The 21,859-nt window shown below is 61.0% G+C and overlaps 1 protein-coding gene across 1 annotated transcript; it reads left to right on the forward strand.

Annotated features, from left to right (window-relative positions):
- The first annotated feature begins 5,836 nt into the window (after positions 1-5,836).
- Positions 5,837-19,556, forward strand: LOC129404982 (collagen alpha-1(XIII) chain-like). Its single transcript, XM_055139931.1, has 2 exons — positions 5,837-6,630; positions 19,410-19,556. The coding sequence occupies exons 1-2, from the start codon at positions 6,346-6,348 to the stop codon at positions 19,554-19,556; spliced, it is 432 nt and encodes a 143-aa protein (XP_054995906.1). The 5' UTR covers positions 5,837-6,345.
- The last annotated feature ends 2,303 nt before the right edge of the window (positions 19,557-21,859 follow it).

Genomic DNA, 21,859 nt, shown 5'->3' on the forward strand with positions numbered 1-21,859 from the left:
TTTTTGAGTTTTTGGGCCAGGACTAACTCCTGGCAAGTTCAGGGGACCAGATGGAGTGCCCGGCATCGAACCTGGGTGGGATGTGTATAAGGTAAATGCCCATCCTACAGTGCTCTGGCTCCAGCCTCGCATGGGGTCTTTAGACCCACATGGATGACACCCAAGGACGTGGGCACTCAGCCCTTGTGGCACAGGATGTGTTCACGTGTACACAGGGCATGGCTCGGAGGCACCCCGTGTGCCCTGCTACCCGCACGGCCCGCTTCGAGGTGTATTCCTCATGTGCTCGAAATGCAAAGCGGACGCAGGGCAGGACACACAGTGGGATGCCAGAGAGGTGACTGGGCAGGGTCACACCCACGCGCATGTGCACACAGCAGCAGGTCTCAGACGCCCCGCAGCCCTTCCGCCCCGCTGCAGAGGGTCCCCGTGTTTCCCTTCTCTGGCCTGGCTCCGCTCTCCACTCAGCGCGAGTTTGTTTTGGCCCCAGTTAACAAGACTCCCGGGTGGGGGGGCTTCCCCCCACATCTGCAGCCCCGACCCCTCACCCCCACCCCCGGTCCGACCCCAGCCGGGTGCTGCGGAGTTGCAGCCAGTGAGCTGATTGGCGTGGCTGGTGCGTGGGAAGGAAGTGGGGACACAGGAAAAAGCCATTCTGAGCGCTGGAGCCTGGAGTGCTTCCCTAGCCAGCCCTCAGAGTGCTCTGGCCAGACGCTGCAGGCCCCAGCCTCTGACCCGGGACCAGCTCTTTGAAGAGCCCAGACAAAGGCACGCAGCAGCCGGGGAGCCCCAAGAGGCTGGTGTAACTGCTCCCTCTTGCTCCCCGCTGGCCGTGCTCCAGGTTTCCTGGGCTCCCAGAGGGTGCCGGTCACTCAGGTATTCTGGGCTGAGCCTGGGGACACAGCCCCTCCCCTGGCTCCCCTTCAGCCCCAGCTCTAAGCCCCTGTGCCCTCTTAACCCCCTTTGCTTTGCACTCACGGTGCGAGGAGCCTCGGAGACCCGCTCCCCATTTCCCCAGCCCTGAGTTCTCTCCCCTCCTGGTCTGCGCCTCTGTCCTACCCCTCCCTGCCCCTTTATCTCACTGGCTCTGCTCATCCTTCAGGCCACATCCCACAGCCCAGAAGGGGCTCCTCTCCCGTGCTCCCCGGGACCCTCTATTCCCTGCATTATCCCCATTGGCCCCTACCCACTTTACGTCAGTCTTGTTCTGGTTTGTTCCCAAGGTCACCAGCATGGGGCCCGAAATGGGAAAGTGCCCCTTCAGTATGTGCTGGGTAACCCGATTATGAGCTGGGAAGGTCCGTCCCCTCTCCTGCTCTCCCGTCCCTTTCTTGCCTGTCCATCTCCGCACCTGGCACAAGTAACTTCACGAAATTAAGTCATTTAGTTGGGAGTGGGTCAGGACCAGAATCGATGCACCCACCCTCCGCTTCATTCAGTCATGCGAGCTACAGGTTATTGAGGTGAACTGAGAGCTGGGGGTCCAGACAGGAGCACAGTCACCCCCTGCTCTCTAGAAACCCCTCCTAGGGGAGAGGACAGACACAGGTGACAGCTAGGACGTGGGTTAGACTCACCAACAGGCCAGAGTACCAGTGACTCAAATGAGACAGGCTCCCTCTGAGCCTTGAGGAAGTGTAGGCTAGCCCACTCCCCCCTGCGCGGGAGGCAGCTCTCAGCCCTTCTAGCTCATGTTGGTCCTGAGGAGACAGAAGTGGCGCTGAGCCCATTGTGATGATGATGAAGGATCACAGGCCGGGGGAAGAACTAGGTGTTGGGGATTCCTCTGTGCTGGCGGGGAGTCTGGAGGGTCCCCAGGCCAGACTTTCTGTGGGGGGATGCACTGGGGCTGTTTAAAGGCGTAGGGGCCGAGAAACTGGCAGGAGGAGCAGACCTGAGAGGGCCTCAGGAGGTGGACGCCTGGGGACTCGGTCCCGTGAGGATGAAGGAGGAAAGAGTGGGAGGAAGATGAGCTTCTGGCAGGAGCCTCATGCCTGGCGAATAAAAGGGAGCCAGAGGGTGACGGGCGTGTGGAGAGGGGTATGTGTCTGTGTCAAATGGGTGTCCAGGAAGCAGCTAGAAAGGCTAATCCAGAGGAAAACTCCCCAGTGATGGCACCTCCAGTGACCTCCACCTTGAATATCCATCCAATTCCTTCGGGGTGCAGGGCTAATCAGCAGCGTGGTCCCCGGGACAGCCTGTGCCTTCATGAAGAGACTCTGACCTCACAACATGGGGGGATGCCCTACCACTCCCTTGAGGTTTTTTCCCTTGCAAGAACAGAGACCCAGTTCAAACTAGCCAGAGAGAGAGAGAGAGAGAGAGAGAGTGACCTGCACTGTACACGGGGTGGGTCGCAGGCAGGGGGTGAGCGGCAATGGGCCACGTCCTCGGCAAGAAGACCCCTGCAGCTGAAGTCACCCCCCTTCACGGAGAAATCACTGTCCCTTCCCAGACAGGCAGCCTCAGGGTGATCGGCCAGGACTGGGCCACAGCCCAGCTCCCACCCACCCACCCACCCACTGAAGCCAAGGATGGTGTAGGGGCAGATGGACTAGATTCATTCACGTCCCAGGGAGCCAGCCTTGAGCCAGGTCTGGCATCAGTCATGTCCTTCAGCGGGACTGAGACATAGTAAATCCCCCAAAGGACATCGGATCACGGTTACCACAAGACAGGGGCAGTGGCAGCAGGTGTGTGTCTTGGGATTTCTGGGGAGCCGTCAGGATGAGGGATGTGGGGCTCTTCAGGAGCCCGGCAGAGTCTGGAGGTACCACCATAATTCTCGCCCAGGGGAGAGAGACGGGCATTTCCATGGCAGAGGACGAGGTGGGGCCAAAACTGAACTGGGAGAGGGAGAGACACCAAGGGCCGCCACCGCCGTGGAGGAAGAGGAGAGGTTTGCTCTAGAGCTGCAGAGGCTTGGCAGGACGTTGAGGTGTGGAAAGCAGGTTTAGGAGGATTTGTGCAGGGTCCACCGACAGGCAGGAAGCTCCTTGGGTGCAGAGCGGCTGGTAGGGAAGGTCTCATGGGGAGGGAAGTGTGATCCTGGCACCCAGAAAAGGTGATTTTATCCCGGACAGCAGCCAAGGGCACAGGGCAAAGGCAAACCTCCATGTTCACACTAAAGTCCATTCTTCTTCTGATGCATGCGAGAAATTCCCCCAAAGCCGCAGGATTCTTGTTTCTTCACAGGAAGCCCGAAAGCGCCTGCTTGCACCCTTTCTCTATCTGTGGATCTTCACGGTTCTGGCATTGGCTTCCAAATAGATCCTCTTTCCCTACTAGATCCTGAGCCCCTGGAAAGCTGGGCCTACCCACCCCTCCTTCCCTGCCCTGGGCCACTTTGGTCCAAAAGAGCTCAAGACAAACCAAGGCACACAGTAACCATTTGTCTGGGGTGGGCGGTGCTTTCCTGAAACTCTTCCAGTAAGAACTTGCGCAGAGCACGAGGAGACTCAGGCTGAGACCCGACTCCCGCAATAGGTCCCCAGCTCCATCTCACAGGGAAATGGATGCTCTGACACATTTGCTCTTTCTCACTCTCAGTTTTTCAAGAAATTGACATCTCAGGGGCTAGAGGAGTACAGTACAGTACGTAGGGCATTTGTCTTGCACACGACTGACGAGGATTCAATCTCTGGCACCATATATGGTTGCCAAGCCCTGCTCTGCCAGGAGAGATCCCTGAGCACAGAGCCAGAAAATAGCCCAGAACACTAACAGGTATGCCCCCACCCCCAGCCACTCCCTCTCCCCCCAAGAAAAGAAATTTGCATTTCTTCCTATTTCACAGCTGTTTCACAGCTCCAGGTGCTGAGTCACTGGCAGCTGTGGCTACCTAAAGCCAGAAGCATGTGCCACTGATGAGGGTCTACCTGGGCCACGCCAAGGCTGTGAGATCCCCAGGCTCCATCACCTTAAACGTCCCACCCTTTGGGGCTAGAGCGATAGCACAGCGGGTAGGGTGTTTGCCTTGCACGCAGCCGACCCAGGTTCGATTCCCAGCATCCCATAGGGTCCCCCAAGCACCGCCAGGAGTAATTCCTGAGTGCAGAGCCAGGAGTAACCCCTGAGCATCGCCGGGTGTGACCCAAAAAGCAAAAAACAAAACCAAAAAACAACAAACAAACAAAGTCCCACCCTTGATCTCTCCAATTCTACAAATATGAAACCAGGCTGTTAAGTGTTACTTACTAGGTGTTAAGTAACTACACCCCAGAGAGAACTGTGATGACAGCCACGTGTCTCTGAATGCATAGTCCACACTCACAGAAGCCCCCTCAGAACTGAGTACTTCCTAACGCTGGGGTCAAGCTCACACTGCACCTTTCAGCTCCAATCCAGCCTGTACCTTTTGGCTTCCACTGACTATGCTTTCCCCAGAGCCCCTAAAATCCCAAAGGGACCTGATCCATTGTGGAACAAGGAAGGAATGAAACTAACGGGCTCCCCTTCGCTTCACTTCCTCCCCTGCCACTGTGCTGGGGTGCGGGTGTAGACCCAACGCTGAGAAGTCCTCAAACCTTTGGCTTGAACTTCTCCGGCGCCCCCTGGCGGTCATCAATATAACCGCATTCTCCCTGGAATTCCCGGGTCTCACCCCAGCCGAGTCCGGTGGGGGCGGGGATGCGTCGCACTTTACCAAAGGGCATATGAAGGAAACGCTAGGGCTGGGGTGGACCCGGCGCTCCTGGTCACAAGCCCTTCCCTCGGCATTACTCTCTCTGTGTCGTTCTGTCGCGGCTGACTCAGAGTCAGGACTCGGCCGTGCGTACCCGCGCCGCGTGCCAGGGCGCTGCGTTCCGTTTAAGCCCCACTGAGTCCCTCTACATCACGGGTGGTTGTCAGTACAGATGGAACCTCAACGTACTCGGACGGGGCACAGGCATGCTGGATAAACCCTATCGCACCAGCTCATTTGCAGGAATGCTGGGGGGCGTGTGGCTCCAAATGTCACTTAAAGTGTGAGAAGAGGTGACAAAAGACAAGAAGGAACAGCAAATGCCCTTCAGGCCACTGGCTCTTCCCTGGAGTGCTTAGGAAAATCACAGCAGAAGGGGGGATGTGGGGTCCCCTCCCCTGAGGATCATCTCCTGCAAGTCAGAATGTGGGTGTGGGTGAGAACTGCCCCCGTGTGGAGGTGGGAAGGGGGGGGCTGGAATGGTCCCCGGGGACTCTGGTCCAGGGTCAGGGTGGTGGAGAGGGGATGTGGCCTGGCAGGCAGTGGCCCTGGACAAGCGCTCCTGGTCAGTGTTGATTCTCCTGGACAAACGTGTATGTCTCGGTCCCGAGAGAGAGGACAGGGCGCCAGCTTTAAAATTCGAACTCTCCCCTTCAGGCGTACCCGGGGCCATGAACCCAGCCAAGGGTGCAGGCAGCGCTGTAGACTCAAAGTGCAGCTGAGGGGAAGGAGGGCCACAGGCTCAGGGGGGGTTCCTAGCCCAGGAAGGTCCATCGGGTCAGTGTAACTCAGCCCAGCGGTCGGGCAAACCCCGGAATGCAAAGCGATCCCTGCGCTGGAGACTTGGGAGACAGCAAAGGGGTCCCCCGGCAAGCGAGAGGAGTGAAGCCCCGGTTCCACCCCACAGCCCTTCCTGCCTATAAATAACCCCGAGTCACTTCAAAGGGGACCGGGAGCGCGGGCGAGGGGCTCCCGGGGCGGGGCGGGGGCGCCCTGCGCACCACGCCCCCCACCCCGGGCGGGCTTGCATAAATAAATCCGAGCCGTCCGCGCGGCGGGAGGCGGAGGGGGCGGCGCGGGGAGGAGGGAGGGGGCGGGAGAGATTAGTTTGGGAAGTAGCACGGATTGCTCATCCGATCCCTGCCGCCGCCGGCAGTGTGTCAAGTTACCGAGGCGCCGCAATCTGCCGCGACCCGCCTGTGCCATGGGGCCCTTCCGTTGCGCCCCTGAGCCCCGGGTCTAGACTCGCGCTCGGGGCACACGGGAGACGGCGCAGCGCCCGCCGCGCACCGCCACCCCGAGGCCCCTGCGGAGTGCCGGCCGGCCCGAGGCCCCGAGCTGCCCTGGACTTGGAGCGTCCTTCCATGTAACGTTTCCCCGCACCTGGGTGGACCCCGATTCTCGCCGTTGTTTTGGTTTTGTTTGCATTTTTCTTCTATTTTTTTTCTTCCCCCCCCTCCTCGTCCTCCTCCCGTCCTCCTGCCTCCTGCGAATATTTCCGTCCTCTTGACCGAAGCCAGAGGAAAAAGAACTTTTTTCCGAGGGACTCCAGCCCTTTCCCTCCGCCCCCTGCCCCGTGGCTTGGATCGCGCTTTTGGGCAGCGGCTCTCGCTTTTATTTATTCTATTTATTTATTTATTTGGTTCTCGACACTCCGGAGGATGGTAGCGGAGCGCGCTCGCAAGGCGGCGGCGGCGGGTGCCGGCGGCGGCCCCGGGGAGCCGGGCGCACCCGAGCCGGGGGTGCCCGTCGAGCGCTGCGCGCGGCGGCCCAGCCCAGGCTCCTGCGGACTGTGGGCGCTGGCCCTGTGCTCGGTGGCGCTCAGCCTGCTCGCCCACCTCCGCACCGCCGAGCTGCAGGCCCGGGTGCAGCGCCTGGAAGCCGAGCGCGGAGAGCAGCGAGTGGAGACGGCTATTTTGGGACAAGTCAACCAACTGCTGGATGAGGTCTGTGCTCTTTGTTGCTGGCGCTTACCCCTCCCCGCGGCGCCCCCTCGCGCTCCCTCTAACTCCACCAGCCGGTGCCCGGGCTCACACCCGTGGTCGCCGGGAGGGGGGCGGGTGCACCCGGGTACCGGACCCCGCAGGGGAGGGAGAAACTGAAAGCGGCAGCCTCGGGCCGCCTCGGGCCGCCTCGGCCGCGGGCGGGTGCTCCCAGCGCCCTGGGCGCATGGTGCAGGTGGAGGACCGGTCTGTGTGCTGCTTCTCCCTCCAACACACCCCCACCCCACTCCCACGCCCAGTCTGCGGTGGTTCCAGAGCTGTCTGCGCCCCAGGGACAGAACGTGTGTGCCTTGTGGCCCGAGCTGCACCCACACTAGCCTGGCCCCAGGCGCTCCCCACCCACGCCTGGAGGGTCAGTGCCTGCTGCTTTATTACCATTCCCCAGGGAGCAGGCGAGGTAGTGAGTCATCCAAGGCACTGAGGGACGGGCCTTGTGGGACTAGTGTCCTGGCCCCTGGCCTCTGGCCCAGACGAGTCCAGGTGTGGGTCCTTCTGGGTCCGCTGACTCTGGGCACCAATGAGCCTTCTTGTTCCTAAGCCGGGGCTCTTGACAGTGGCCCCTGGGAATTTTCCCTAGTGTCCTGGGTGGGATTCGAGTATTCTCTCTCCCCAGAGGCACCGCAGGCAGGTCAGGCGCTAGAGGTCTGGGCAGATGCCCAGGGCAGGCTGGCCACGGAAGGGGCTCCTGCGCAAAGGGTACCTGGAAGAAAGTGTTGTGGGCTGGTGACTTCGAGTGCAGCCGGCCTGAATTTTCGCCCCAGCTTGTCAGATGTGCCATCTGGGGCAGAAGCCCTAGCCCGGTGGGGTTAGGCCTGATGTCCTGGAAGTGATGGGATCAGGCCTTTGAGCTCTCTGGGCTCCAGCGAGGGCAGTGTGGTGGCCGTTCCGGTGTGATCTGCCAGCTCTCTGCATCCAGGCTCCCCTCTGCTCACCGCTTCTAGGCAAAGTTAGGTGCCTGCCCCAGAAGCACCCCAGGGTAGCCCCCTAAGAGGGCACTGAGTGTTGGTGCTGGTGGTGCCCCCGGTCGGCCACCTGAAGCTCATTCCCGTGCCCTGCCAGGTTCCTGGGAATAAGAAGCTCTGGCAGGTGGCCCAGGGTTCCCTGGGAATGACAGGGGTCAGGAACCAGGACTCTGGGGTCAGCAGCAGCCTCACAGGCAGACTGGCTGCAGTGTGCTTGGGACCGCGTAGGTGACGGGAGACCGTGTGGCATTGAGAGCCCTGACTGCTCTGGACTGAGTGTCTGCCTCAGTTCCCAGCTCTGTGTGCGCCCCTTCCCACCTCCTCTGTGGGCCAGGGCACGGCCCTGCCCTCCCCAGGTCCTCCCTCCTGCCCTGGACACTTCGCCATGCCCTGGGGCCTTGCAGCTGGCTGTTTTCTGACGGTTTCTGATCTGACAGCTGAAGAAGGGGCTGCTGATTCTGCTTCTTTCACCCCCAGCCCCCGCTCCCCTGTGCCCTGCTAGAACTCTCACCGGCCTGCTGGCACGGCTGATCTCGCCCTCACTCAAGAGGGGAAAGTTTCGTTCCGGAAAGTTGCCTAAAGACTATGTGAGACCCAGGACCAGAATCCCCATCTCCAGGGCTCTGTCTGCTCAGACCTGCCCCTTTCTCTGTCCAGTCTCTGCCATGGGTCCTGCCAGCTGCAGGCCAGGCCTTCCTGCGGACACACGTCCACACCCTCTCCCACTCCCACTTACAAGCAAAGAGAAGCAAGCAGGCAGCCGCGGCCTGGCCCGGGCGACTCCCTGGGAAAGCCAGGGTCAGGCTCCAGGGAAGACTTTTGAGGGTGAAAAGGGGTTTTGTAGGCAAAAACGGGGGCTGAGTGTGGGAGCCTGTGCTGGGAGACAGGGGAATGGCTTCTGGATTTTGCAGGCCAGGGAGCAGGGTTGGCCTCTGGAAGGGAAGGAAGTTCAGCTCCCAGAGCAGAGGGGAGGAGGATGGTGTGGGGGCAGGAGACAGTGGACAGAGCCAAGAGGGGCTCCTTTAAGAGCAGCGGGGAGCCAATGAGAGGTCTTGCGAGTAAACTTGAAGCTCGCATAGACTCCAGAGGACTGTGGTGTGGGTGAGGGGGCACAGTGGGGTGCATGGAAAGAAAGAGCGGCTGCATGCAGGGCTCTGTGGTAAGGGGGGCACTTTGTGGCCAGAGGAGGACTGCACGGGTCTGGGTGGGCCTTGGTCCAGAGGCTCCTGAGGGGATGGGCTAGACAGTCACTGCTGTAGGTGACTCACCAAACTAAACAGACATCTAGATTCCGTTCCTCGGGCCTTCTAGTCACATTTCCAGGAAGTGCTTGGCAGGCCGGGGCACTGATGGGCACAGGTGTCCGCAGGCACGGTCCCCACCCTGCAGGCCCAGCTCCTCTCCCAGACCCCAGCCAAGGCAATGGTGAGGATGCGGGGAGCCAGGAAGGGAGGCATGGGGGTGGCCAGGCAGGGGAGCATCGAGCGGAGGCCGTGTGCTCGGGAATCATTCAGAGAATCTGATGTGCAGAGGCTTCCGGGTGGCCGGAGCTTGGGGCCCTGCCCCGGGTCAGCCCTGCCACCCTCTGAACCTTAGACTCCCTTCTGGAAAACCCAGGTCCCTGCTCACTCCGAGATGCTGGGATGCTTGGGGTGGGGGGGTGCTCAGGTGGAAGAGAGATGCACCCCTGAGCCTGTGTTTGGGTCTTCCCAAACACAAATGCTCCCCAGCAGGACCTGGGCACCCCCAGGAAATGGAAGAAGGACCTTGGGCAGTGCCCTCTGGCAAGGCCCCAGGGGGCCCAGTGGCCTGCAGGGAGGAATCCTGGGGCTGGGAGGCAAAGACTGCATTTGAGTGGTCCAGAGAGAGAAGGCGGTCCTGAGCGAGGGGAGCCTGGAAGGTCCGAGGGGGAAATCCCGAGAGGAAGAGGAGAGGGTCTGAGCCGGGAGGGGGGCTGGAGAGCCTGAAGTGTGGCTGCAGGCCTCATGCCCTGCCTCTGCCTTCAGCACCCCTCTCGTGGGCTGGGACCCCTAGTGAGCGCGCCTGCTGCCAAGGCTGAGACTGTGAGGTTCTGCTGGGGAGGAAAGGCGGGTCCCGAGACTCCGAGGGAAGGAGAGGGACAGCGAGGGCCAGGGGACCCAGCAAGGAGGTACAGCCCCGTCGAGCTTGGGGGCTTGGGTCCCTCCCAGGGATGGGCAGGGCGTGCAGACTCGAGGTTTGGTGCTCAGCCCCAACTGCTGGCAGGGCAGAGGGGGCAGGTGGGGGCCAGGGACTGAACTTGGGGGCTGAGGTTGCCTGTGTGCCACCGTGTGAGCCCCGTTCCCCCTCCAAGGTGACGGCAGCTCCAACGGGCATGACCGCGTTCGTGGGAGCTGCACAGCAACAGCTCTGTGGTGCAATGAGGGCGGGAGGGGGGACCACACAATCGGCAGTGCTCAGGGATGACTCCTGGTGGGCTCGGGGTGCCCCACGAAGACTCTCCGAGCCTCCCAAATTATTTTGAAAATCATCACCATAACAGGACTGTCTCACATTTACAATGTAAATGGGCCTTTCAATTTTGTTTCATTTGAAGCACCGTGATTCGCAACACGGTCCTCGTCAGGGGCTCCTCTGGGGTTCCAAGCCCACTCCTCCACCAGAGTCCACTGCCCCAGCCAACACCACACCTGGTGGTTCCCAGGGCCCTCTCTGGCCCCTAGCTTCGGGATCACTCCTGGTTCGCCCTCGTGCCAGGCAAGCGCCCCACTGGCCCTGCTGGTTGTCCCTTCTCAGTGCTGGCAGGGTTTCTTTGGCGCATGCACAGGGTACAGGGGATTAACCTCGCGCTCCTGCTTCCCAGGGCGCTTTCTGAGCCACTGCAGGGTGTGGCCCAGCCCCCAGCCCCAAATGCAGCAACAGTGGCCAGGAGGCGAGCTCTCTGCATTTGCTGACCAGGGACCCTCCAGGGTGAGTCTGTGTTGCATCAGCGCCTGATGGACAGGAGGAGGATGTGCCGGCCTCCCGGTGGGGCCCTTGCAGGGGTCAGGAGAGACTTTCCGGGAAGGGCAGCAGTTAATGGAATCTGCCGCTTCCTCCAGGGAGGGGAGCCGGGGCTGGGCCCATGCACGCTCTCTTTAATGTCTGACACTGTCCCTGTCCCTGGATTTACTTTGTGCGTGCATCTGCCTCTCACAATAATCCTGTGATAGAAGTAGTCACTCTTTAACTCGTCTCTTCTTGGAGCAGAAAAAGGGCAGCTCACAGAGACGGGTGACTTCCTCATGGTCCCACAGCCGGTGAGTGACGCAGCCGGCCTTGGAACCCAGGCCATCATTCTAAGCCACGGGCACACCTTTGGCCTCAGAAAGCCGGAGAGATAGTACAGTGCGTAGGGCCCTTGTGGCCGACCCCAGTTCAATCTCAATCTCCAGTATACCCCCCTATGGTCTCCTGAGCCCCACCAGGAGTGAGCACAGAGTCAAGAGTTAGCCCTGAGCACTGCTGGGTGTAGACCCCAAACAAACAAAAAGAAAGTGTGTCCCCAGCTTGGTCAACGGCAGCAGGCTTGAGGGATGCCTGGTGAGTCCAGGTTGGCACCCACAGAGGTGGCCTTCACTGCCTGCTGTGGCAGCATCACCTTGGCTAGAAGCGTGACGTGGAGGACACCATTTGTGGTCTTGGGCCTCAGGGCTGAGGACCACCTAGGAGTGACCCAGGGCTCCGGGGGACTGGTCAGAGGGACTGGTTCTTTTCTCTCGGACACTGGCCTAGAGACCCAAGCCCTTCCGAGCTTTACCCCGGGCAGTGCCCCCTCTGGGCAGGAATTCCTTCTGCGTCCGGTCCTGTTCTGCCTTTCTGCCTCGGTTTCCCCGGGTTTGACCTGAATTTCCATCCAGACCGCTGCCAGAGCTCCATTTGCAGCCAGAGCGGGTGGAAGTTCCAGAGTGACCAAAGTTGCCAGTCACCCTCCGTCCTTCTCACACTGCTGCCCCGCTCGGAGCAGACAGCGCACAGAGCCGGCTTCTTTCCCGGGGCGCGAGGGGCTGTCGGGAGTAGGCGCAGGGTGCCCCACGGTGCACTGGGCACTCTGGGAGGTCTCGCACGGCCGAGCACTGGGCGGGGCAGGAAAGGGTTCGTTTGGTTTGTTTCTTCAGCAAGTAAAGGCTACTGAGGGTTTGAGGAGAAGTTTCTGGGGTTCTGGACTTGGTTTTGTTGGGTCAGTTCTACCACTCCCAGTAGCAGGCTGTTGATACTTCAGTGGGTAAAGGAAGTTAGCAGGCACCTCTAAGAGAAACTGAGGCCCAGGTGTGTGGAGGGGAGGGAGAACTGGGGTAGGGTGGACTCACCACTGTCCTGGTGCTGTTGGGGGCCCTGCTCTTGCTGCCCCTCGCAGAGGAGCTGTCTGTGACCCAGGGAGGGTCCAGGACACTCCGGGCGGAAGTAGGAAGTGCCTGTGTGAGGGGGGGGTGCAGCCTTCGGGGGGCTATTGTGGGTCTTCCCAAACACCCGCACAGGCTGCCCCTCTTTCTCTCCTAGATGGCCCCACGCGCTGGAGCCTCACCGGTCTCCGTGATGTCTCCGGGGACCATCTTGCTCTTGTCTTTGCTCAGAATGGTCCTGCCTTGCCCCCTGCCCTCCCCAAAGCATCAGAGGGGCGGAGGGCAGGGAGCCAGGGACACCACCCGCCTTCCGGCATCCCTGGCTCTCGGGCCACCCCCCCCTCCCGGTGATGGGGAACCCCCCTGTGACACAGCTGACCCTGGCCAAGCGTGGCTGGTGGACGCTGGTGTCCTCATGCTCCTCCTCTCTCCGGGCACCAGACCCCTCTCCAGGACCACCCACCCCACGGGCCTGACTGGAAAGCCCCTCCTGCGAGCCATGCTGGCCTGTCCACAGCCTGCTGTCCTCAAGGAGCTCGCTGTCCCTCCCGTGGTGGGACCCCTCACCCGACCCTGTCTCCATGGCTCAGTGGTCTCCTGGGAGCCCAAGTAAGATTACGGCGTCTCCAGGGACTGCCAACTGGCGCTTGCTCCAGATCTTTTTTCTTAGTTTCTGGTTTTGGGGCAATGCTCAGCAGTGCTCAGGGGCTACTCCCAGCCCTGTGCTCGGGGCTGCTCTCAGCCGGGCCCGGGGATGACGCAGTACCCAGGATCTAGCCTGCTAGCAGAGATACGCTCCAGCCTATGATGTTCCCTCCCTCCCTCCCTCTCTCCCTCCTTCCCTCTCTCTCTCCCTCCTCCCTCCATCTTTCCCTCCCTCTCTCCCTCACCCTTCCTCCCTCCCTCCCTCTTTCCCTCCCTCTTTCCCTCTCTCCCTCCTTTCTTCCCTCCCTCCCTCTCTCACTCTCCCTCCTTCCTTCCTCCCCTCCCTCTCTCACTCTCCCTCCCTCCTTCACTTGGCCCATGGGGTCCCAGGCCCCATCCTTGCACCCACTCCAGCCTCTGCACTGCCACTTCCAGAATACGGCCCCACCACCTGGGCTCTCAGGCCAGACCACCCGCCCGGCTCTGTCCTCCCTCCACCCGTCACTCACCGTGTGATGTTGAGTGAGCGGTTCCCTGTTTGGGCTTGTTTCTGTGCAAAGTTGGGGTGATGATGATAAGAATATCTCCTTAGGGGGATTGCCAGTGCTCGGGGCTCGAGTTTCCCCACTCTGCTCAGGCGGGGATGGTCCTGGCGGGGATGGAGACCATGTGAGATGCCAGGATGGAGCCCAGGTTGGCCACATGCGGTGCAAGTCCCTTACTTGCTGTCCTGTCGCTCTGGGCCCCAGGAACTGGTCTTAGGGGGCTGGAGCGATAGCACAGTGGGTAGGGCGTTTGCCTTGCACGTGGCCGACCCGGGTTCGATTCCCAGTATCTCATAGTGTTCCCTGAGCACCGCCAGGGGTGATTCCTGAGTGCAGAGCCAGGAGTAACCTCTGTGCATTGCCGGGTGTGATGCAAAAAAAAAAAAAAAAAAAAAGAACTGGTCTTAGGGTTACACCATGAGCAGAGTCATGGTTTTTTTTGTGACCTCCTGGTCTCCCACTCTCCACCGTCAGGTTCTGGCAGCCACTCCCGAGGTCGAACCTGCCTTTGCCCTCTTTGCTGCCACGTGACAGTGCTTGGTGTCCATTTCCTCTGGGCAGGCCCCCGGGAGGGGGTGGCTTACAGGAACCACCGCTGTCCATTGGTTCCAAGCACTTTACAGGCTGAGCCCTGAGTCCCCTTCACCGGAGTCAGGCAGGCCCCCTCACTCCTCAGGTATCTGCCCTCACCACAGCCATAGCTTGGCTGACAGGGGGCTTCAAGGTGGGTGTGAGGGGTGGAGGCTCTCTGTGCCCTGCCTGGTGAGTAAGGGGGGGGCACCTCCACACTCATTTGGCTCGCCCGGGCCTGGCGCCGGGCAAGGCTCTGGCACGTACAGCTGCACGCGGCTGGCTCCCACCCGCCTCACGTGCTCCTCTCTGCAGCCTGCCCCCCTCCCTGGGTGAGAGGAGCCGCACCCCCCCCCCCCGTCAGCCCACCCCCGCCCTCTGCCCTGCACAGCCTGTGCCCACATCTGTCTGTGGTTCTGCTGGAACGAGGAGGCAGAGAACGCCCGTGGCGTCCGGAGGACCCTGGGGCCTGGGCTCATGGCCGGGGAGCCTGTGATCCGGCGCCAAGTGAGGGCACAAAGAGGCGCCCACACAGCCAAGCCCCTGCCCCGCCCCCCAGACCAGGCAGGCCAGTCCAGCCGGGCGGGTGTGGGTTGGTGGGTCAGTGCCACGTCCTCCTCCCTGGCCTCACCTGCCCCGCTGCCTGGGCTCTGTCCCTTTAACCAGCCCCGTGTGTGCCCACTCCCTCTCCTGGAGTGGACAGCCCATCCCACTGCTCACAGGAAGTCCCCATTGTGCCCACATTTAGGCCAGAGTGCACCCCACCCCACACCCCACACCCTTTCCTGGGTCCCCGGGGAGCGTCCTGGGGCCAGACAGAAAGCGAGCGATTCTGCCCACGCTGGGCAGAGCTGGAGCACTGGGGCTCGGGGCTTGTCTTGTTAAACTGACCACCATCCCTGACACCACGTGGGCCCCTGAGCACTGCCAGATGTGGCCCCAAGCCCTGAAAGCAGGTCTCAGAGACACCAGGCCCGCCCTGGCCTCAGGGCCAGCTCCTCTGCAGCACAGCAGGGCGGAGGTGCAAAGGGCTGCAGCAGATGGGCTGGGCGGCCACTCTGCACTGGGCACTGCAGTCAGGCGCTGGTGCAGGGGGCTGAGCAGAGGCCTGCAAGACCCTTTCCTCCCCTGCCGGAGGGGCTGTGTGTCCCCTAGGATGGGCAGGTGCCTGGCAAGAAATGAGGCTTCACCACGCATTGCAAGGGTGCAGCAGGGTGGGGCTGGCCGGGCACTGGCTGCAGCATGAGGGACGCACAGCTGTGGGGGCAGGTGCCCCACGCCCCCTTTTCAGTCCTGATCTTGTCTGCTTTCACCCTGAAGCCGTCCCAGCTGCCTTTGTAGCCGGAGACTGAGATCCAGCGGGTCTGTCTAGAGCTTCAGACACGGGTCTTGGGGACGGGGATGCTGACGGCCCGGCATCCCCACAGGGCTGGCACCAATGGGAGGAGGGGCTCATGCTCCACGGGCAGGGGAGTCTAGAAAGAGCTGGACTGATAGTATTCAGATTCAAAATAAAGTTTGTTTGTTTTTTTTTTGCTTTTTGGGTCACACCCAGCGATGCACAGGCGTCACTCCTGGCTCTGCACTCAGGAATCATCCTGGCGGTGCTCAGGGGACCCTATGGGATGCTGGGAATTGAACCCGGGTCAGCCGAGTGCAAGGCAAATGCCCTACCCGCTGTGCTATCGCTCCAGCCCTCAAAATAAAGTTTTGAGGGTGATTACTGACTCTGCACTCAGGAGTCAGTCCTGGCAGTGCTCAGGGGACACCAGGATTGAACCTAGGTTGGCTGCATGCAAGGCAAATGCTCTGCCCGCTGTACTATCGCTCCTCTAGTCCCTAAAAATAAAATTGGGGGTGGGAGAAGGGATCATGCGTACCATCCGGCAGTGCTCAGAGCTGCTCCTGGTGGTGCTCAGGGCTGAACCCCTCCGCGGCCCGTGCCCCGCCTGCAGAGCTCTCTGCAGGCCTGCCTGAACCGTTCAGTGACACTTTCCATCTGATGCCCCGCGCACAAGCCCTGCCATACCCTGCCCAGAGAGCGCTCTTGGGTTACTCGGCTCTTGCCGAGCTAGCCTGCCTGGCATGGATAAACGCTCATGCTCCCCAGACTCCTTACATGGCAGTGGTTAGGAGGCTGGCAGGGACCCGCGGGTCGTCTCACCCCCCGCTGCTGGTTCTCCCATGGGAGGTGGTAGGCCAAGGCCTTGGCTCTCGGGCAGATAGCTCAGCAGACTTCTGTCCTGTGCCCCACACTGTGGTTTGGATGCCCTCACCCCCATTTCAGAGGCCTGAGCCCCTGGAGAGTGTGGGCAAGAGGGAGCGAGCCCCTATCTGGGGCGGGCCCAAGTCGGGATCTCTGCAGGGAGTGGGCAGCCGCCTGGCGTTTCCCCTCTGACCTGATACAGCTGTGATGGTGGGGAGGCGGGTGTCAGCCCCGGCACGCCGGGGACCTCAGAGAGCCCCGTAGCCAGCAGGGCTTCACCCAGCGCTGCCGAGGGTCTCTCCTGGGTCTCAGAAAGTTTCCCACCTGCCCCGAGCTCAACCTGGAGGTTTCTCACCGAGGGTCTCAAGCTTGGATGACCGGGGCCAGGCAGCTGCAGAAGAAGGTGGTGCTGATGTGGGGAAGGCACTCTGGTGACCTGGAGAGCACCGGCTTCACTGAGCACCTCCCCAGTGTTCCCACAGCCCAGGAGTACCTTTCATGTCACTCACACACACTCATACACACTCACACACGTATGCTCATACACACTCACACACGTATGCACATTCACACATGCACATACCCATGCACACATGCATGCACACATGCACACACACACACCCGCATGCACACACATGCATGGACACACATGCACATATTGCACACACCCATGGGCACACATGCATGCATGCATGCACATGCACACACATTCACACAGGCACACACCCACATGCACAAATGCATGCGTGCACACACATGCATATTCACACACATTGCACACACATGCACACATGCATGCACGCACACATGCATACACATTCACACACAGATTGCACACACGTGCACATTCACACACATATTGCACACACCCATGTGTGCACACACATGCATGCACACATGTATACACATTCACACGCACAGATTGCACACACCCATGCGCACACATGTGCACACACATATGCAGCCACATGCACACACACACACGAATGACCATCAGCTGCTGTGTGAGATTGCGGAAGGTGTCAGCCAGCGTCAGGGATTAGCCATCTGTCATGTGCAGGCCCCATTCCAGACAGAGAATCAACAGACAAGCACCCCCTGTCTTCTTTGTGGAACTGTCTCTCCAGCGGCGAAAGGATACAGGAAGCCGATACATAAGCCCAGAGCCGCAGCAAAACCCTGCAGGCCAGAGAGAGCCAGGAGGACAGATAGAGGGGATATGGAGGGGGGCTTGTGAGAACAAACCTGATGAACAGCCAGGAAAAGGCTACCCCAGTGGTGAGGCCTGTAGGTGCAAAGGTCCTGGGGTGGAAGAGGGTCTGGCCTGTGTAGGGAATGTTCTCTGTGCCAAAGGCCAAGGCTGGGGGGTGGGGTATTCTCAGAGACCAGTGTTGTGACGGTAGTGGGGGTGGTGAGAAGGGTCAGCTCCTGAATACATTTGGAAAGTGGAGGACCTTGGTAGTGAGGAGAGAGAGGAGGAGGCAGCGTGCAGGATGGAGGTGCCTTGCAGGTGTGAGGAGGGTGGTGGCCCCGGCAGGCTCGGGGCGCAGAGAAGAGCAGGAGGGACACTGCGTCAGAGGGCCAATACTGCATCTCCATGGAAACATCGGGGGGGCGCTGGTTTCTGGAAGGCCCCAGTTAGAGGGGGCCGAGGGGACAGCATCACGTACCGGTGGTGTGACAGCTGGAAGATGGGTCGGCGCTCTAGGGGGCCGGGCGGGGCAGGCCCGAGGACACCCCCCTCTGAGCACAGAAGTTAGACACAGGCAGAGACCGGGCAGGGCCTGGGCTGCTAGAGAGCTGAGGAAAGAGAGTGGGTCACAGAGAAGGAGCCTTTGCACGCACACGCTGCTGACTGACGGCTAGCACAGGCGGCCCAGCCCCTGGCTTTGCCCTCTGCCCCGGGAGCTTGTGGGGGGCTTCAGGGGAGGAGGGCAAGAGTCTGGCTGGGGGAGCATGGGGGCATGGGGGACACTGCCTGATGGGGTGTTCCCGGGAGTGGTTCCAGCAAGGGGTGGCCTTCCTGCCCTCCCTCTCTGTGCGGTGGGAGGAGGGATGCAGCGTGTGCTCACGGAAGGTGCCACGGGGAGCGGCCACGGCCACGGCCCGCTGGAAGCCCGCTGTGGTGGGGGGCTGGGGCGGGAGCACAGCCGTGCTGGCTTGGTCCTAGCAGGCTCTGCACCTGGTCTCCCCCAGGACGGTGGGTGCAGGGGTTCTGATGTACCCGCTGGGCTCCCCCGGCTCCGACGGTCACTAGCTGGTTCTGCTGAGGAGGCTGGGCGGGTCTAGAGAAAGAGGCTGATGGCGCGGCGGGGGGATGCACGGGCGGGGGCCAGGCGGGCGGTGCTGTTGGGAAGGGGCACAGGTGTGTGCAGCGAGCGGCATGAGGACAGCGAGGACGTGAGGTGACACGCAGGCTGGGCTGGCCTCGGAGACCGCGCCCGTGACTCCGAGTGAGGCTTTCTTGCACGCGGCGAGAGCCCCTCTACTGATAGTGTGGTCTTACCGCGGACCTGCTGTGTCTCTCTGCACCAACCTCCCCGTCGTCTCAGGGGCCCAGGGAGGCACGGCCCCCAGCTCAGGGCTTCAGACCTGCCTCTCACCCAGGCATGAGCACCCCTGTTTGCCTCTGCGCTGTTGTCTGCCCACCCCTATGTGGGGGCCCCAGCCGCTCAGCCCGAGAAATGCCGCCGTGTGCTTTAGGGACATACTTCTGGTCACTGCTACAGAAGTGGCAGCCCCCGAGGCGGGGAGGGGTCTTGGCCTGTTGGCTGCCTCTGGGCCCCTGGCTGCTGGACCTGGGCTTCCGGCAGAGCTCAGCCCTTGGCGCTTCCTCCAGCCCAGAGTTTGGTTCTAGATGACACGCCCAGGCCTGCTTCTAGACATGACTCACCCTCTGACTCTGCGCTCCACTCCTGCGTCCACCACTTCAGCCCGTGAGCCCTGCTTCCTGTCCTGCCTCCCCTTTGGTGCCCTCCAGATTGACTTTACTGTCTGGTGGGGGAGCTGAGGGCCCGCTTGGCCCCCATTCCTGCCCCTGCTGCCCTCCCTCGCCCTTCCCTGTGCAAGCGACCCCAGAGGAACAGAAGTGACTGTCCCTACCCCTGGCATGGAGGAGCCCAGACCTAGACAGGAAGCAATTAGCAGAGAGCCGAGGAAAGTCGGCCATTGTACCCAGGCGTGTGGGGTGCGGGAGGTGGAGGCCGGGCGGGGGAGCCTGGGCTTGGGGTTAATTTCTTTCAGAACACACGGCAGACCCCGGCCAGGACAGGGCAGTCACCAAGTCTGCTTCTTATTACCCCGCGCCAGTGGCCACAATGACTTGGGAATTGTCTGCCACCCCTGCCCCTGCCTGCCGTGGCCTCCGACCCCCGACCCGCCTCCAGATGCCTCTAGGTCCCCGCTGACCGCTCTCCTCTGTCCCCTCACGCAGAAATGGAAGCTTCACTCGCGGAGACGCCGGGAGGCCTCGATGCCATCTGTGGGGTGCAAGTGCCCGCCAGGTAAGGAGTCCCCGGGAATGGATGACCAGGAGGGGGGCGCACCCGGGCCCCTGCAGAGCACCACTGGATTTGACTGATGGGAATGAGGTGTGTGCTGTGTCCCTGCACCTGCTCAGCCATCGGCAGGCCCAGCCCAGCCCCCTCGTTCATTTGCCTGTGAGCTCTTCGATGGCTCTGACATGGTGGACCCCAAACTGGGCGCTCCCCTGAGACCGTGGACATGGTGCAAATTATGCAGAGTGGAAGCAGAGAATGAGGGCAGGACCTGGCGGGTCAGTCTGCTGCAGGGCCCTCAGCAAGGGCCCATGTCCCTAGTGAGCCAATGACTCCGAACCTACCTGCAAAGCCTCATCTGCCCTCGGTGGCTGGGGGGGTGGAGGGGGGCGCTACAGGTCTCTCGCACACACTCCCATCATTCGGCGTCCAAGGTGGAAAGCAATGCAAGGTGATCGTGTGCACCGACTGTTCTGTTTCACTGCACAATCGCCGCTGGTGTATGCTAGACCTTGCGGCACACAATAGGATGTGACCCTGAGGTGATTGATTTTTTGGTTTTTGTTTTTAAAATTATTCCTGTATTTTAAAAAACGGCATGTGAGGAGAATGTGGTGGAATCGGGAAGTCTGGATTCAGTTTCAGTGTTTGTAAGGTCCTGGGCCTGTCTGGTCATTTCGCCGCGCAAGATGGGCTTCCTGGTCGTCTGTTCTGCACTTCGCGGCCGTTGGGCACCGGACACATGTCAATGGCTCTGTCCACAGTCAGTCCTCACGGGGCCTGGCTTGCTGCGCGCTGTTCTGGAGAATGGCAGCGTTATCAGGGCAGGAGAGTGTGTGCCCCGTGAGGAAGGGGTGACGGTGGCCACAGGCGGCTCCATCCCGCTGCAGTGCTCAGCGGGCCCCTCAGTTTCCGTGGTGGGTAGGAGGTGTGGACTCTGACTGGGCACAGTGGCCCGGGGGTCTTCAGAGCCCTCCCCTAGGCTCCCAAGGCAAGGAAGAGAGGCAACAGATGCCGACATATGTGGAGCCTCTGGATGGGGAGAAAGCTCCTCTCTGGAGACTGAGGGGCCCAGAGGGGAGTCACCGGTTGCGCCCGGGGAAGCAGAGCCGTCGGGACAGGATTCAGCTGGCTCCAATTAGAAAGGGGTCACCCGGGTTAATTGAAAGGTGTCCAGAAGCCCTGGGAAGCTTCCTCCCTCAGCCAACCAGGGGTCGGCATCCCGGAGTCTGGAAGAGCTTTGGGCAGGCGCCCAGATGAGTGGGACAGAGGTGAGGTGTGGTGCAGCTGGCACCGGCCTGTCCCAGGGTTGCGGCTGCTGTCAGGTCACTCAGTCGGTTACAGATGTTCCAGCTCCAGGGTAAGGTGCTGACGGGGGCACGGCAGAGAGGGGTTCGAACCCCAGCCCCTGCCCCCAGCGTGGGGGGACCAGCGGTGAGTTCTCAACCCTGGCTCAGGTGCCTAGTCTGGAAAACGGGCAGAACACCCAGGCAGCGGTTTGATGTGGAGATTCTGGGGGAGAAACCTGCAGGGCACGAGCCCCTTTCCTGATGGTGATCACGATGGGTTCGTGGGCCCAGAGCTCGAGGGTTGATGTCCAGGCGTTGCGTATGGAAGCCCAGGGTTTGATTCCTGCCACTACAAGGTCTCCCGAGCGCTGCGGGAAGTGATTCTTCAGCACAGTCCAGGAGGGTAGCCCCCCAGCACCGCCAGATGCGACCCCCAAATGGGCCAGACAGTGGTTGATGCTGACATTTGGTACTCCATGGCTGCTTTCCCCTCTCTCCCCAGAGCTTGGCGTTGTGGCTGTGATGCTTGGGGGTCACTCACACACTCGAGGTGGGGGGTGTGTATCCAGGGTGCTCATGTTTTAATTGGGATGCTTGCACACACCTTTCATAGGGTAGAGGTTCGGGGGCATGTGGGGGTTCTTGGGCCTTCAGTTCTTCCAGCTCAAGCGTCCGAGCACATGAGCTACTGGAGCCCCACAGTGCCAGGGACCTCAGGCCACCCTGGTGGTGGTCCAGGGCTGCACCCAGAGACACCACGGCTGGAGGGAATGATGTGATGCCAGGAACTGAACCTCGTCAGGAGCCTGCAGACATGCAGCTTAGCGCTATACTATCTCCCGCCCCCTCCTTAAAATAAAGAAAAGAAGATTGAGCTGAAGTGTTAGTACAGCAGGGGATATGCCCAACCCAGGTTCGATCCCCAGCACCCCATAGGGTTCCCCAAGAGTCACCAGGAGTGATCCCTAAGTGTAGAGGAAGGGGTACCACTGGGTGTGGCCAAAAACCAAGAAAATCAAAGAAAATTAAGATAGTTCCCCTTCCCTTCCTTCTGTTTCTCGATGCTGTTTTTGAGATGACTGGAGTCTCCCATGCAC

This window comes from Sorex araneus, chromosome 5 (genome assembly GCF_027595985.1).
Source record: "Sorex araneus isolate mSorAra2 chromosome 5, mSorAra2.pri, whole genome shotgun sequence".
NCBI classification, from domain to species: Eukaryota; Metazoa; Chordata; class Mammalia; order Eulipotyphla; family Soricidae; genus Sorex; species Sorex araneus.